This window comes from Bombus affinis, chromosome 17 (assembly GCF_024516045.1).
Source record: "Bombus affinis isolate iyBomAffi1 chromosome 17, iyBomAffi1.2, whole genome shotgun sequence".
In the NCBI taxonomy this organism is placed as follows: domain Eukaryota; kingdom Metazoa; phylum Arthropoda; class Insecta; order Hymenoptera; family Apidae; genus Bombus; species Bombus affinis.
The window spans coordinates 3,440,661-3,455,210 of record NC_066360.1 but is presented as its reverse complement, the minus strand read 5'-3'; the positions used below and the strand labels follow the sequence as shown (position 1 = coordinate 3,455,210).

Here is a 14,550-nt window from a genome sequence, read left to right as displayed (position 1 = left end):
TTCAGCTCGCTCTTCTCCACAAACTCGTACGGGGTTTTCTTTCGCCGACTAATTTTCCTGCCACCTACTATGGCACGATCGATTTGCAGAGTCGACTAATGAACGAACCGGTAAACACCGAGCTCCATTCCACGTTGGAATGCTCAAGGCGTCGAGCATTTCTCATTTTCAATCGCGTTTGCCTTCTCGTTTTCCCGCTTTTTAATCTGCCCAATGTTGTCGCAGTTTAATCGTCCGACAGCTACGTTCCGATTTCTTTAGCTCTCCCCCCCCCCCCTCCCCATGTTAATTTTTCTTTTTCCGAAGGAAATTTGCTCGCCGAACTTTACGGAAAAGTAAGTGGAAGAGTACGTAGCTGATGAATGAGAGACTGCGTTATAGGATTTCGAAGTTTGCTTTGCCGTAATTGGTCACTTGAGCGACCAATAAATCGCTTTGAAGATATTTCGAGGAATCGTGGCGAACTTATTATTTATTTAAGGTATTTATTTATTATACGTAAATTCCGAGACATTTTTAAGAGAATCGCGACTTATTTTTCCCGCTTGCGTTCGCTCAGTCGTATCGCGACGATTTGTTTCGAACTATACGAACGCTCGCGCTCCTTAAAATGGATCCTTTGGATTCGTGCAATTTTGTTGAATTCCATACAAATCGCTGGAATAAAAATTATTCCGAACGTTTTTATCGATTAAAACCATTAAAATTTATTTATTTATTTATTTAGAAAATGATTTCGATACTGTACAAGTTCATAGTCGCTTCTGCGGAAATGTCTATTTTTCAAAGAAAATTAGCATTCTATAATTTTTATATTTTCAAAAAACGATCGGAAATTTACTTTTTGTTATTTTGTTGAAACTAGTGCATTTATAGCGTTCTAAGAACCTAACTTGGAGCATCGAGTTTCCTCAATTCGAATCTTCCTCAAAATTATATCGAATTGGATTATTTTAAGGAATTAAATTACATTTTTACTTCTGAAATTCGTTTAGTATCTTCGAGCGAGTTTCTTCGCTGTGAATCATCCGCAGCCTTTAAACATCGATCTACCTTCATCTTCGCTGTGGTTTCTCTGGTTTTCGATTTTATCGCCGCTCGATGTCAAAGCAATTGGAAGATTTTCACCTTTGACTGAAGATGCTGCTATTATAAATCGATTATCAGTTTCGACTAGCAGCTTTAAGTTTCTTAATTGTAACTCGTGGCAACTTGCTACTATAAGTTGCAGCATAGAAGCCTGCAGGTTGCAACTTCAGAATTACGTCATTGCCGCTGTAACTGGAGCCGCGAGAGCCTTAAGTTGCTGCAGTTTGAATTAAGTTGCATCTGTTATAACGGTGGAAATATCAGAAATAGCTTGTTAATTAGTTGAACATCGTTTGCAGTTGTTACGCGACAAGGGAAGCAGAAGAAAACATTTTGTTATATTAAATACAACAATTTTCAACGCTGCCACCTGATATTTCTGCTAAAGGTAAAAAGACATACGAAGAAATACAAGAAACGTAATCGATGAAGAATCATTCTGATCGTGAAAAATTAACAAGTTGAAAATTTTAATTGATATTTCTGCTAAAAGTAAAAAGACATACGAAGAAATATAAGAAACGTAATCGATGAAGAATCATTCTGATCGTGAAAAATTAACAAGTTGAAAATTTGTACGAGAAATTACCTGTTTTGTATAATTAGATCGAGTTATTAAGATTACAAATATTAGTAAGGAATTATTAAGTTTATTAATATTTATCTGCTACAAAAAATTGAAAATTGGAACCTTTGCGCTTCGTCTTTATGTTCGTCGCTATGTTTTATTATTTTTATTCATTGTTATTTTCTTATTATAAATATTCTAACGTCCTTTGTTATCGTATTGCGAAATCCTCGTCGCTCATCATGCGACATTTCATGCGTCGATGCATCGGTTAATTAAATATAATAAAAGCAAAATTACTCGGAGGAATTTGAAATGCTGTTTTGAATTCAGAACCGGTTAAGATATTCCTGGTTTCGAAGAAGCTGCAGAGGAAACACGTTCGATAAGATATGAACGCGTTGCAGAAAATTCACGGAGCCGGATGAAGGACTAACTCGTGCCGACAGTTCCCGATATTCCCACAGGAGCTTCGTTTCGTTAGCGCGAAGCTCTGATACAGCCAACTGTCGACGTAATTTTCTTAGACAAATCTTTGACTTTGTGCGCGCGAGATCATCTCGTGCAGGCTACGCAGAGATTGTCCAGGAATTGGCAAGAAAAAAGAAGGAAAAATAATCGATATTTGCGGATTCGATGGGTACTCGAGGAAAATTGTAGGTTGAAAAGAAAATGGAAAGCTGATAGCCTCGATATTTTATTTTTGCCTTGAAGATATACCATGGGTACCATTTTCATTTTATTCCGAAGGTTTTCTCGAATAGTTCAAAATGCAACAATTTATAACGCGGTATTCTTTCGACGAAAATATGAAAAACAAGCTGTCCCGCTCAAAAACAAGCTACTGTACTCTTGCACTCGTTTGAAGCTATAAACCCAATCGTATTTTTCAACGCTTAAAAAACCTCGCAAGTTCGAGGAGAAGATAAAACGACGACGTTCTCAATGGGCGCGATTTTTCGTTTTTCATTAGAAATTTTCTTACCACGTTAAACATCGTTTCGCTTGTTGGGGAAGGTGGCACGTGAAAAGACCAGATATTAATAAAAGAGCGGAGAGCTATAGCGTTAAACTGGGAACAAATGCAAAACGAAAGACGAGATGCAGAAGGACGTTGCAGCGAGGGCGAGCGCCACGGACCGAAGTTGTTTGCCAGTTGCTCGACAAGGATAGAAAATACCAGGCAAACAAAAGCAGCAAGAATAAATAATGAGTCTCGTTACCGTGAGTTTTCAAGCTGACTCTTCATCACGAAAATTGGCCTCGCTGTCACGGAGCTGCAATTACACTTGGTGCAGCCCGCGTCGCGTCTCTCCCCGAAACCGCTCTGAATTCGAAATTACAAGCTGCCCCGCTTCCAAAGACAATCGGCCAACACAAAGGGCGTTCGTTTCGCGCACAGCTTTCGGCTACTTATGCGGAACCTGCTGGACGAATAGCGGCGTCCGGCTCTTCCCGGCTAATAAACAAGAGACCAGCTGTTTTCCAAAATGAACTTTAAACCGAAATGAAAAGATGCCGATCGAAGTGAAGTTGAAATAAAAGATGACATGGATTTTGTTGATCCTACGGCAGAGAATATGTGAGCGATAGTCGCGGAGAAACACCATGAAGTTCGATGGTTCACTGGGGTCCACTAACGTGATGCAGTGTCAGACCAAGCGGATCTTTTTTATTTTTCACGAGTTTTCCACGAAACCTTTAGCATAGACGTGTTTGGCAGATGTTTGCGATATAATTTGGATTATATTTATTTATGTGCATTTCTTTGTCGTTTATTATGGCCAGAAAAATGTGGCGAACGTGTTGGGTAAACGTTCCGTTGATCGGAAAGTTAAGAAGAAATCACAGTATTTGTATTTTATACGTCGCTGAGCTCTTCTTCCCCTCTTCGTCGTTCAGTCGCGTTCTTCTCTCGTACGTTGCACGTTTTGTTAAACTTTTGCTGGAAGCATTTTCTTGCCCAATCGCGCACACTGATTTTTAGAACACCCTGTATACTCGGACACAGCTACGAGCTGCTTTTAAGACTCGCATAAACTCTATCCATTTTTCGCTAAAGCGATCAGGCTACTTTGTTGCTGCTTTCGTCAAGACGAGAACACAGTTATGTTTGAACTATTACAGCCTTGATATTGAAGAGTAAAATGGTCATATTTATGGCGTTAAGAGGTGAACTGTACGAACAATGCAACTCACGCTTAACCGCTATGAATCCACATCAAACGAAATAGCTTCTCTGGTGGCGGTTCGCGTTCCTTTCGCGGTCTCCGACTGTTCTCGTTTCTGTGAACTACCGAACGACACCGTAAAATCCTGTCACGTGTTTCCGTCGCATTTTCCGGTGAAACAGATGTCCGATAATTCCTTCTAGACGTCAGGTCGAGTAATAAAGATTTTTTATTTAAACGCGTAGCAACGTGCCTCGTGTTGGAACTTACACGTCGAAACGTTTCAAAGAACGAACCCACGAAGATAATATTTTCCAGTTCTGGACCTCTGATAGAAGCTTTCTACATCTGAGCGCAGTAGAATGAACAAAGTTGCAATCCCATTGCACGTAGCTTTTCGGAATTGCAGACGTTCGAGCTACCAAGGTTCTACTGTACCAGAATCTACACGACAGAAAGAAATTTCCATACGATAAAACACGTTAGAAAATTTCGATCGTCGATTCTATCCTATCAACGATACGTCGCTTAATGTTACGAGAAAGAGAAGATTCTATTTGCAGAGTAGAATTGAAAAACTAAATATCCACGTCGAGAGAAGAAGAAAACTTTTCTTGCTATCTGTTTCCCAGAACCACTTTCGATCTCCACTTTCCAACTTGTAAAACGCGAGCTTCTCGACCGCGTTTCTTCCGAATCTTCTTCGTGTACCTTACCCAGACACCTTCCGTCTCGCACGAACCTGCCACACTCGAACAAAACGTTGAAAACCGTAGATCATGATAGCAGCTACAGCTAAACATTTTCCCATTCAACTTAACTCAAGTATCCTAAATCCAACACCGACACTCTCGACGTTGCTCTCATCACACGAGAACTCTATTTTAATGTAAAAACTCGTAAAGAAATCGTTTCGTTAGATCGTCGGTGACACGTAACAGTTGTGAGCTCGATCGATCTTCATTCGATCTCAAGGCGCTGCATTTTGATTTGTATTGTACAACTAACGCGATGAAAAAGGAACATGAAGATGAAGATTCTTTATTTATACTTTATTTCTATTATTTTATTTTATTATTATTTTATTTATACTTTATTTGTATTATTTATAGATACAGACTGATAAATTGATAATTACGAGTTAAACACGAGTCCAACACTGTCATCGGAGCTATGCGACTGGCAATCATCGAGTAAAGTTTAACAGCTCGTCCATTCGTCTAATTTTGCTCAACCAAACTTAACACATTGAGCCTATAGCCTGAACTCCCACGTATTTGTTGAATTATTTAATAAACAATTGGGAAGATTCAGAAACATTTAACAAGTGTGATATTTAATAATAATAATAATGTAAATTGTATGAAAGGTGATCATCGTCTTTTTCCTAATGTGAACCACTCGGCAAAGGACGAGTGAAATCAACTTCAACGTTACTATTTCCAATATTATTTTCAATTGCTGCGCCATATTCAACACACTGAAATTCCATTTTCGACCGCCTCCTCGTTGCTAAGTGAAAGGTCTTCAAAAACTTGTTGAAACATCGGTTTCTCACTGTTCAAACATGTAATGTAAGAACAATGTCCGCAACGTTTTGTTTGTAGCATCCATTGATTCCTTTGCTCTTTTGTTTAACAATTAACATTTATTCTAAGGTAGCGCATCAAGTATAATTCGTAAGACGCCAATCAGCGTGTGTCGTCGTCAATGTGTCGAGCCAAAAGCTCTTCGCTGATTGCGTAGACGTAGAATAAGAAAGAAATTCAGGTGTCTTGAAATTAAGCAACCTGATTGAAAAATCTGGACAAAAGTGGAAACTCTAGCGCGATGTCACCGCACGATCCAACGATAGCAACCGAAGGACGAGGCAAAATCGCGCGACTCGCGGCTAATCGTTTCTCGCGTCTCGTCGCGGATCTGACGTTAGTCCTTTTTCTCTCTCCTCCCCCTTTTTTTCTTTTGTTTCCGTAAATCCGAGAAACAAGCAACAAATGGGTGGCACGAGAATTTTGTGGCGATGGGACACGCGGCCGAGACGGAACTGCGGTGAATTTCTCGATGGCGAAACGTAAATCAGTCAGCCGCAGGAGACTCGGTACCGCAGCGAAATTGAAGTAAAAATTCCACGAGCTCGAGAAACGTGATTATTTAAGCTGTCATGCATGATGAATGGACTCGTCGACGACGAAGAGCAGGAAATTTTGGATTCCGAACACGCTGGACCACCGACGCTGTCCATGTTCTCCATTCTTCTTCAGGACGTCGAGGGATTTCGCTCTTCCTTCCGTCTCTCTTTCTCTTTCTTTTTCTCTATCTGTCTATCTATCTATCTCTCTTTGCCTTTCTTTTCTTTCTGTTTTACGTCTTTCAGAAGTGGTAGCCAAGAGTGGAAGGTATTAAGAGACGTATGTCTCCTGTGTTTCAGGTCCTGCCACCTTGGAAGGCGGCCAAGTCCGGCAGTATATCCTTCAAAATCCGCACCAACGAACCTAACGGCTTGATCATGTACAGCCGTAGTGGAGCTCACACGAGGGTATGTAAATTTCGTTTGATATATTGTTTCTTTCTTTTCTTCTTTCAGTCGGCGGACTGCGCGTGGAAAGTACTCGTAAAAGCATTCGAAAATATTTGTAATCGATGGCAGGAAAATTACTATACAGAACATGAAGAGAAATATCTCTTTGGTCTTCTTTTTATCAGAGTTTTGCCATACGCACGCGCTCTTACGTGTCTGCAGAATAATTTTCGTGAAAAAGATAGCTGGGTATCCATACGCTTTGGGTGATGAGGTAGAGTTAGCTTGATAGGATAGTGTCCTTGGGAAAATAATCTGCTTCAGGGGAAGAAAAATCTTCTTCGTGAATTTCATTTGTTAATCGTCCGCGTTATTCCGAACGCTTTGAAATTTATCGTTAGCACTGTGTTGAGATCGGATCATCTGAGTGCAAATTGGCGAAGCTCGAAGCGAATCTGAAAACGTATACGAGCTGCAAGTTGAGAGGAAGTGGAAAAGCACGAAGAAACGAAAAGAGACGAAAGAGTTAAATAGCAGTGGGAAAGATCGACAGGAGAAGAATAAGGAAACGAAGGTAGAAGAACGATAATGTAAATGAAAGTTGGAAACGACGATCCGTTGAAAGGTCGATGTTTGTTCGAGCGAGAAAGAAAGTGATAACGAGATGGAATTGTATGAAATGGCAGAGGACAGGCGATCGAATTACCAGCCATGATGAAAATGCATTTTTTATCTCATCAAATGGAGAATACTGTTTGGAAAATTGTCTCTGAAAGACTGGGCCGATACAGAACCGTAATCAAATTTCATCGTCGCTGTTGTAAAACCTGCGATCGTTTGTCCAAGTAAGAGACGAATTTCTACGTTGATAAATCGTAATTTACCGGAATCAAATTCGAAATGATTAACGCTGCCTCTATCATCGATGTATCGTTCGTTCAATTTAGTTCACGTGATTCAAAATGCTTTGTTGTATATAAAATACGGATGAAACGAAAGCAACATTTTGTTCGAAAACTTGAGCCTTTGGTAACTGTTAGTTAAAATATTGTACATCGAATTTCATCGGAGATGTAATAAACGCCCCTTTGTTGTTTGTATGCACAAAATATTCAGGAATTATATTTTAATTGAAAAACTCGTACGCGCTGTTAAATCAATCGTTGTAAAGACAAATGTCCAGTTTTTACGTAGAATAAAAATTTCATTGCGCTGCGTATAGCATAAACAACGGTATTAGCTTGCAATGAAAAATTAAATAGACCGAGCTTGTATCTGCTAATCTGAAGATGAACGTTTCTACGTACGAAACGTTTCGTGAAATATCCTAATAGAATTACCGAAACTCTTGGTCAGATATTATTCGTTCAATTACTAATACATTTAATTAACGAAAACCTAAAACGAATCATTCGAGGAGAATGTAATTAAAATCACTGATAGCACCTCGTTAACAGAACGAACCACGTCTGACCGATTTCACATCAAATTATCGAATCCTTAATTAAACTCGATAAAATCGTCGAACAATCAGGAAATGAATTTTGCAAGATGCATATGGGAAAATTACGGAGGAGGAGGAGGCGATAATTTGAAGCTGAGTCTGCCGAATTTTCTATATTCTTCTTTTATTTGGCAAAATCGAGAATTGTCCTTCCATCTGACTAAATCAAAAATCAAAGAAGGCTAAACATGTGTTTGCTCGTCCTCGTCCTAATTATGAATAAATTAATCGGAAAATTGAAATATGGAAAATCGAATCTCCCAGATTCATCGATTTCCAACTTCTCCTCCAAACAAACTTCGGTTCTTCTATCTTCTCTTCAGCGACAAACGCAATAGTTTAATGATAAATAGTAGTGGTTTATTATAGTAGTTCGAGCTTATTTGCTTGGCCTTGGTTGCACAGATTACGATCTGTACGTTGTCTTTACTGCACACGTCGTTGAAACTCTTATTTCTTCAGCGATCTGCTCGCCTGTTTCCTCTCATCTGTCTCGTTTTCATTCTAAAATTGTCTTCCATTTGCTCCGGAGCACCTTTGTTCCTGGAAACTATTTCATGGACTACTATTTGCATTTCACAGCTTGCAGAGCTCCTTAATATCATAGTAGATGGAGACTATGGTACGTTCAAGTTTGAGAAACCAGGAATCAACGAATGTTCCCTAATTTTCAAAATGACACGTGTAATTCCATTCAGAATCGCATCTTCTGTTACGATAAATCCGAAAGATATCAGAAACGATGCAACAGTCTTCTGAAAATTACTGTCGCGCCACTAGTCCAATAAGAATTAAATTGCTCCCTTGTCTTCGCGTTTCTGTCTTCAAGTTTCTTTGGTTTTGTAAGAAAATAATGTTGGATGCAGAACATTTTCCGTTTTATATTATTTTCTCGAGTTACGTACCATCCATTTTCTTCCATCAAGATAAAAATCACAAAGTTTGATAGATTAGGTTTCATGTTTGTTAAAGATGCATCGTTGCAGAAGAAAGACACCTTTCGGACAACCTAGTAGCTCAAAATCTGTACATGAGCCCCATTTGCAAAATTGTTCCTCTAAAAAGCGAAGCCTCGCCACGTAAGGAATCTTCGTCCCACGCTTTTCGCTTATCCCATCACGAGGAATCGGCTTGGCGAGTTGTCGGACATGCTCTGTATATCGCAGAATGTGCGCGTTCGACGAACAGGTAGAGAGACAGGCGAGGCAGATGTGGGCCACGAGTCGGCCAAACGACAATCGAGAGGAAATGCATTTTCGTCGCTGGAGCCGAGTTTCCCTCGCAGCCGCCAGTTATCTCGATTTAACAATACCGTCTCGTAATTCCCACAATTATATTTCAACGTTGAAATAGGAGCAGCGCAGGACTGGCGTCAGCGTCGCGAATAATCGCGGTTGCGTAGCGCGCAACGGCGTGAAATAAATCGGAAAGTTGGGAAAACCGGGTTCTCGTTAAGGGCGCGAGTTCGCGCCGCTTGCTCATTAGCAGAATCACCGGATCCCGCGAACAAATGCTTGGCCGGATAGCGTTCGTGTCTGTCACGCACACTACTAACTCTCTGTTTGTAAATACATACGTTAACACATGGCTATTAGTCGCGAAATAAACGCGGCTGGTCGCTGTCGTGTCCACAAAACAGCTTCCTCGATCATATTCTTCTTTTCTTTAATTTATCGTTTGCCCTGAGGTGTAATTGTCGTCAAGCCCGCGCAGATGTTGCGCGATGTCTTCGAAGAGGCGGAGGATACCTGTCGGTACGCTGCGGGTCGTTCCGCGTACGGTCCTAGGCCTCTGTTCCTCTTTTCAGCACGTTGACCGCAATGACACCCGTATTTGGGTGTCAGCAAAGTTTCTGGTTGTAAATATTACGGGCATAGCCCGTAGTACGTACTACACAAGTCGTGCGAATTTAAAAGAAAAACGAAGAGACACGCGGTTTGCCACTAGACAGTAACACGTGCACTTTGTACGTTCACTCGTTCGCGGGTAGTTTAATTATTTAGATTTTACGCCCTGAAGGTAAAAGTAAAACGACGTTTCCTTTTTGCAGCAAGATCTCTTCGCCTTCGAGATCTTCAATGGCCACCTGTACCTGCACGCTGACCTCGGAAGCGGACCAGTGAAGGTGAAATCGTCGAAACAACGAATCGACGACGGCACGTGGCACGACGTGGCACTTCGTCGAGTCGAAAGAGATGGACGTGTCACCGTCGACGGTTCCATTGTCGAATTCCGTACACCAGGTAAGCAACAGAACCTTTGTCTTCTTTTTCTTGCCTCCTCTTTCTTTCTTTTCTTCTTCTTTTTTTTTTCGTTAAATTTTCCGACTCGTTCGTCAGGATGTTTGGCGTTTATCGTCTAATCTACGGACTACAGGCGGAACTCTAAATCCGGTCGGTCGACGAAATAAACGACGAAGGAGGGTAAAAATGCGCGGGATCGAGAAGCAAGCCACTCATAATTCAGAGTTACACGCTCGAGGACACTTATCTGCAGGTGCAGCTAACCGTTCCATGCGTGGAACGTAATAAATCTTCCGCCCTTGCCTTTTTCTACGATCCCCTGGTTTTATTACCGCTTAGTAGTTACCCTTCGTTAGATCTGTCTTTTTAGAAACTCGCTCGCTTTTATTCGCTACCTCGGTACTACGCTCCTGACGATCGCGATTAATCGAGCGAAATTTAGAGCTCAGACTCTAGTCGTTTAGATCTGGTCGTTTAAACTACGATGGCAGCACATTTATGGTAATTGGTAATGGTTACTGTTCTTGGAAAATCTTTTTTTTCTTTGGTATACAGTTTTTAGTATCGTTCTATGATTAAGCGAGAGAATTTTAATATAACGCGATTGAAAATGAAAACGAACCGCCAGCTTCTGAGATGCGAGTATTTAACAGAAGCGTTCGATAATTTGGCGAAATAGATCATCAAAGAATGAAACAGTGACTGCTGTAACTCGATAAAGGTATATTTGAATTTCGATTTAATTGAGATTTAATAAGCTTTCATTTTAATTCAAGTGCAAGAATGTTGGAATGTACGCAACTTGGTGTTAAAACCATCGACAGAGGTTCTTCCACTGGTTCGTTATAAAATAGAACATGCCGATTTCACTTTGCCTCTTCGATTTATATCTTCTGTGGACCACGGTGAAGAAGAGGTACATGTCGTTTGTAGGGGAATAAATTTTAGGAAATTTAATTGTCCAAGGGAACTCCATGATAAATTAGAAATATCTTAAATGATAATCGACAGCTATCGTCACATTTTAATTTCACATTTAATTCAACACCTCTCATTACGCGTTACTTTCAACGTTCTTCTCTTGGAATGAATCTTGGAATGAATGTGGCTGCTCATAGCCAAGATCAGAGAGAAGATTCTAAAGGATCTTCTTGAGTCGTTGAAAAGACAGTAATCTTACTTATGACAAATTCCCATTTCATCTGACAGTTTATTCTCAAATGCAAAATGAAAATTATAAATAATCTGCTCGAGCAATTCCAAAGACAATCCAGATCGAACCTGTGTAGCTTCTCATCACCAAGATCAGAGAGAAGATTCTAAAGGATCTTCTTGAGTCGTTGAAAAGACAGTAATCTTACTTATGACAAATTCCCATTTCATCTGACAGTTTATTCTCAAATGCAAAATGAAAATTATAAATAATCTGTTCGAGCAATTCCAAAGACAATCCAGATCGAACCTGATATCGCTAAATACAATACGACGTTGCTGAACCAAATAACCAAGAAATAACAATAGCAATTTCAATAGACAAATTCTCCTTCAATCTAACTTCTGGTCGCCAAATGCAAAGAGAGAATTATAAAGGATCTCCTTGAGCCGCACAGAAGACAATCAGAAACTCCTCGTAGATTTAATCGCGAATTTATTCATAACTCTGAAAACTCCGGTGCCAGGATAGGGGAAAGGATAAAAAGTCAAGCAAACGGAGAAGTATAGGGAAGTTTGTGATATAGCTTCGGGCGGAGCTTTATTAAACCGATAAATAAACAAAAAGGAAGAGAGAGTTGCCGCAGCGTTGGATTCTTCATCGACTTCTTTGTCGCCCAGCTCGATATACAGGGTGTTCTCTATTCGTCCCGCAACATCGTAGGAACACATGATCTACAAGTGAAAATAAGGAAAAAATGTTGCAGGAAGTTCGCTTGTAAACGCTTTGTTACAAAATTGTAGGTAAATAGGTGTTAGCCTGAGTAGATGTTAACAAATACCGAACGATGTGGCACTTTTCTTGCAGGAAACTCACGCTGGTGTTCTCGTACAGCAGATAACACGCAGAAACATAATTCGGCGTATCCTTCCTTTGAAAATAATCTTGGAATTTCGACATGCTGTCTCACGCGATAATCGAAATCCAACAACCGCAGTAAGTAGTCAGAGAGCAAGAAATGTGGCGCAGGTACAGGCAAAGTAAAGACGATCGACTTTCCATATTGTCCAGCTTCAAATCTGCTGTTCCTCACCATTTTTTTCTTAGTTTTATTTGTAGATCATGCGCCTACGATGTTGCCGGAAAAGTAGGAAACACCCTGTATATCCGAGAATAATAGAACCCGGCACTCACCGCTGGAATCACGTTCTTCCTGGCTTCTCTCCGGCCACTTCCGTCTTGGCCAGATCCTTACACCGTCGTCTTGCCGAATTTCCCGCCGATTTTTCACCTACGTGTACACGATGGCGAAGTGTTGTAAAATTCCAACCACGAACGATCCCCAGTGGCGTCTTCTATTCCGTTGTTTTATTATTAATTAAATTGCAACGGGTTAAGGAATTGAGTTGCAACGACACGACTGTCTCACTTTTCAATTTTATTGCCGCAGTTTACTGCGATTACTAAATTGAAATTTAAACAGCAAATTGTAGCTACTTCGTACGCATGACGAGTATACTCGTCGAAAACAGCTAACTGATTGAAGAATGCGAGAAATTGCACAGCGAACAGCAAACGCGCTATCTCGAGTATCAAAAGTTTGGCAGACTGTCGCCCGCTAACATTTCGAATACAGCTGAATATTTTAGCGTGTTAGCGTTAACAGAAAGAAATTCACAACTTGGATCGAATTGTGTATTTATCCAGAATCAACGGTAGCGCAAGTTTCACGAAGCTGTTGGTGGTCGCTGGAATTACACGGCCGGTTAATTTGCCCGTGAAATTCCCCTTTGAGAACCGACCCTTTAGCAATTTCAGCCTCAAAACTGTGCTTCGTCGCCTCTCCTGGGACGAGTTTGCGCGAATTCTTCGAGTGTGAACGCTTGCTGCGGGCCAACTGCCCTCGTAACACGCGAAAAACCCCGATGCAACCGGCTTAAGCCTTTGCAATTAAGCTTAGCCTACGATTCCAATTGCTGTCCACTCTGGCAATTTCCTTTCCCCACAAACATCTTATCAAGAACTGATTATACTTCGTCTGTTGCGGCGTTTCAATCATCACGGATGAACATGACGGCAGAAGAACGCAATAGACGCGTCATCGTGTTGAATTTCTCATTTTAATATCATTCTATGATCAAGCGAGAGAATTTTAATGTAATGCGATTGGAAATGAAAACGAACCGCTAGCTTCTGAGATGCGAGTATTTAACAGCAGCGTTCGATGATTTGGCGAAATAGATCATCAAAGAATGGAACAGTGCCCGCTGCTGAGCTGCTTTAAACATCTTAAATAGCTTGAATTTATGTTATAGTTATGCGTATCAAGATTTTTAAGACAAAGAATCTTTCTAGGAATTGTAAAATTCCATTTACGATTTTGACGATGAATCGCCGCTGTTATAGTGATCGATGGATGCAACTATAAGCAGAAACCAGAAGGCAAACACCTAACCAGTTGGCACATCTTTGAAAACCTTGAAAAGCGATGAAAAGCAAGCGACGAGTATACTCGTCAAACAAAGAATACGTGTGATTATAATATAGAATTAAATTAATACAGAATTAACAAAACAACTGTCCTATTTTCTAATTTTATTACCGAGAGGGCTGATCGTAACACAAAATATTGGCGTTTCTTCAGGACGACTATTCTCGTGAAAAATAGCTAACTGGTTAACACAAAATACAATATATTGGCAAAGAAAAAAGTTGGGCCGATCGTGACACAAAATATTGGCGTTTCTTCAGGACGACTATTCTCGTGAAAAATAGCTAACTGGTTAACACAAAATACAATATATTGGCAAAGAAAAAAGTTGCAAATCACAAAGAAGAAGCACTTTAACCAGCGCGATTTCAATCTCGATAAATCAAAATCTCTTTAAGCGTACAAAGAGATGGAAAGCATTTAAGCATGAAGCGATTTACTTGGAAGGAAAGAAACACTGGGAAATCCTTTATCTCGTTCTGATGCTAAAACCTCAAAGGCGCAACTGAATTAAATGGTCGGCGGCGTTATTCGCGTTGAAAGCAGCGTAATCTGTAAAACATGAATCACCAGGATTTAAAGCGCGATTACGGTTAAGCCAATAGAATAATCTTCTCAGGAGAAGAATCTTCTCAAAAAAGACCCACACGTATCCGGAGAATCGCTGAAACCAGTTTGGAGACGACAGGCGAGCGTTCAGAAGTTCACGCGCGTGCCGAACGTCGTTCACTCTGCGCGTCCACGTTCGTCTCGATTTTTGTTTTTAGTTTGCACCTTAATTTTCCCGTCTTTGTATCTGTTACTTTTATCTCT

The 14,550-nt window shown here is 40.4% G+C and overlaps 1 protein-coding gene across 10 annotated transcripts in view; it reads left to right on the top strand.

Annotated features, from left to right (window-relative positions):
- The window catches only part of LOC126926018 (neurexin-1), a 659,019-nt gene that overhangs the window by 444,234 nt on the left and 200,235 nt on the right, over positions 1–14,550 (top strand). For all 10 annotated transcript variants that reach the window (XM_050742092.1, XM_050742091.1, XM_050742090.1 and 7 more), the window contains 2 exons: positions 6,257–6,364; positions 9,901–10,093. In XM_050742092.1, coding sequence (XP_050598049.1) covers positions 6,257–6,364; positions 9,901–10,093 — 301 coding nt within the window. The remainder of the gene's footprint in view (positions 1–6,256; positions 6,365–9,900; positions 10,094–14,550) is intronic.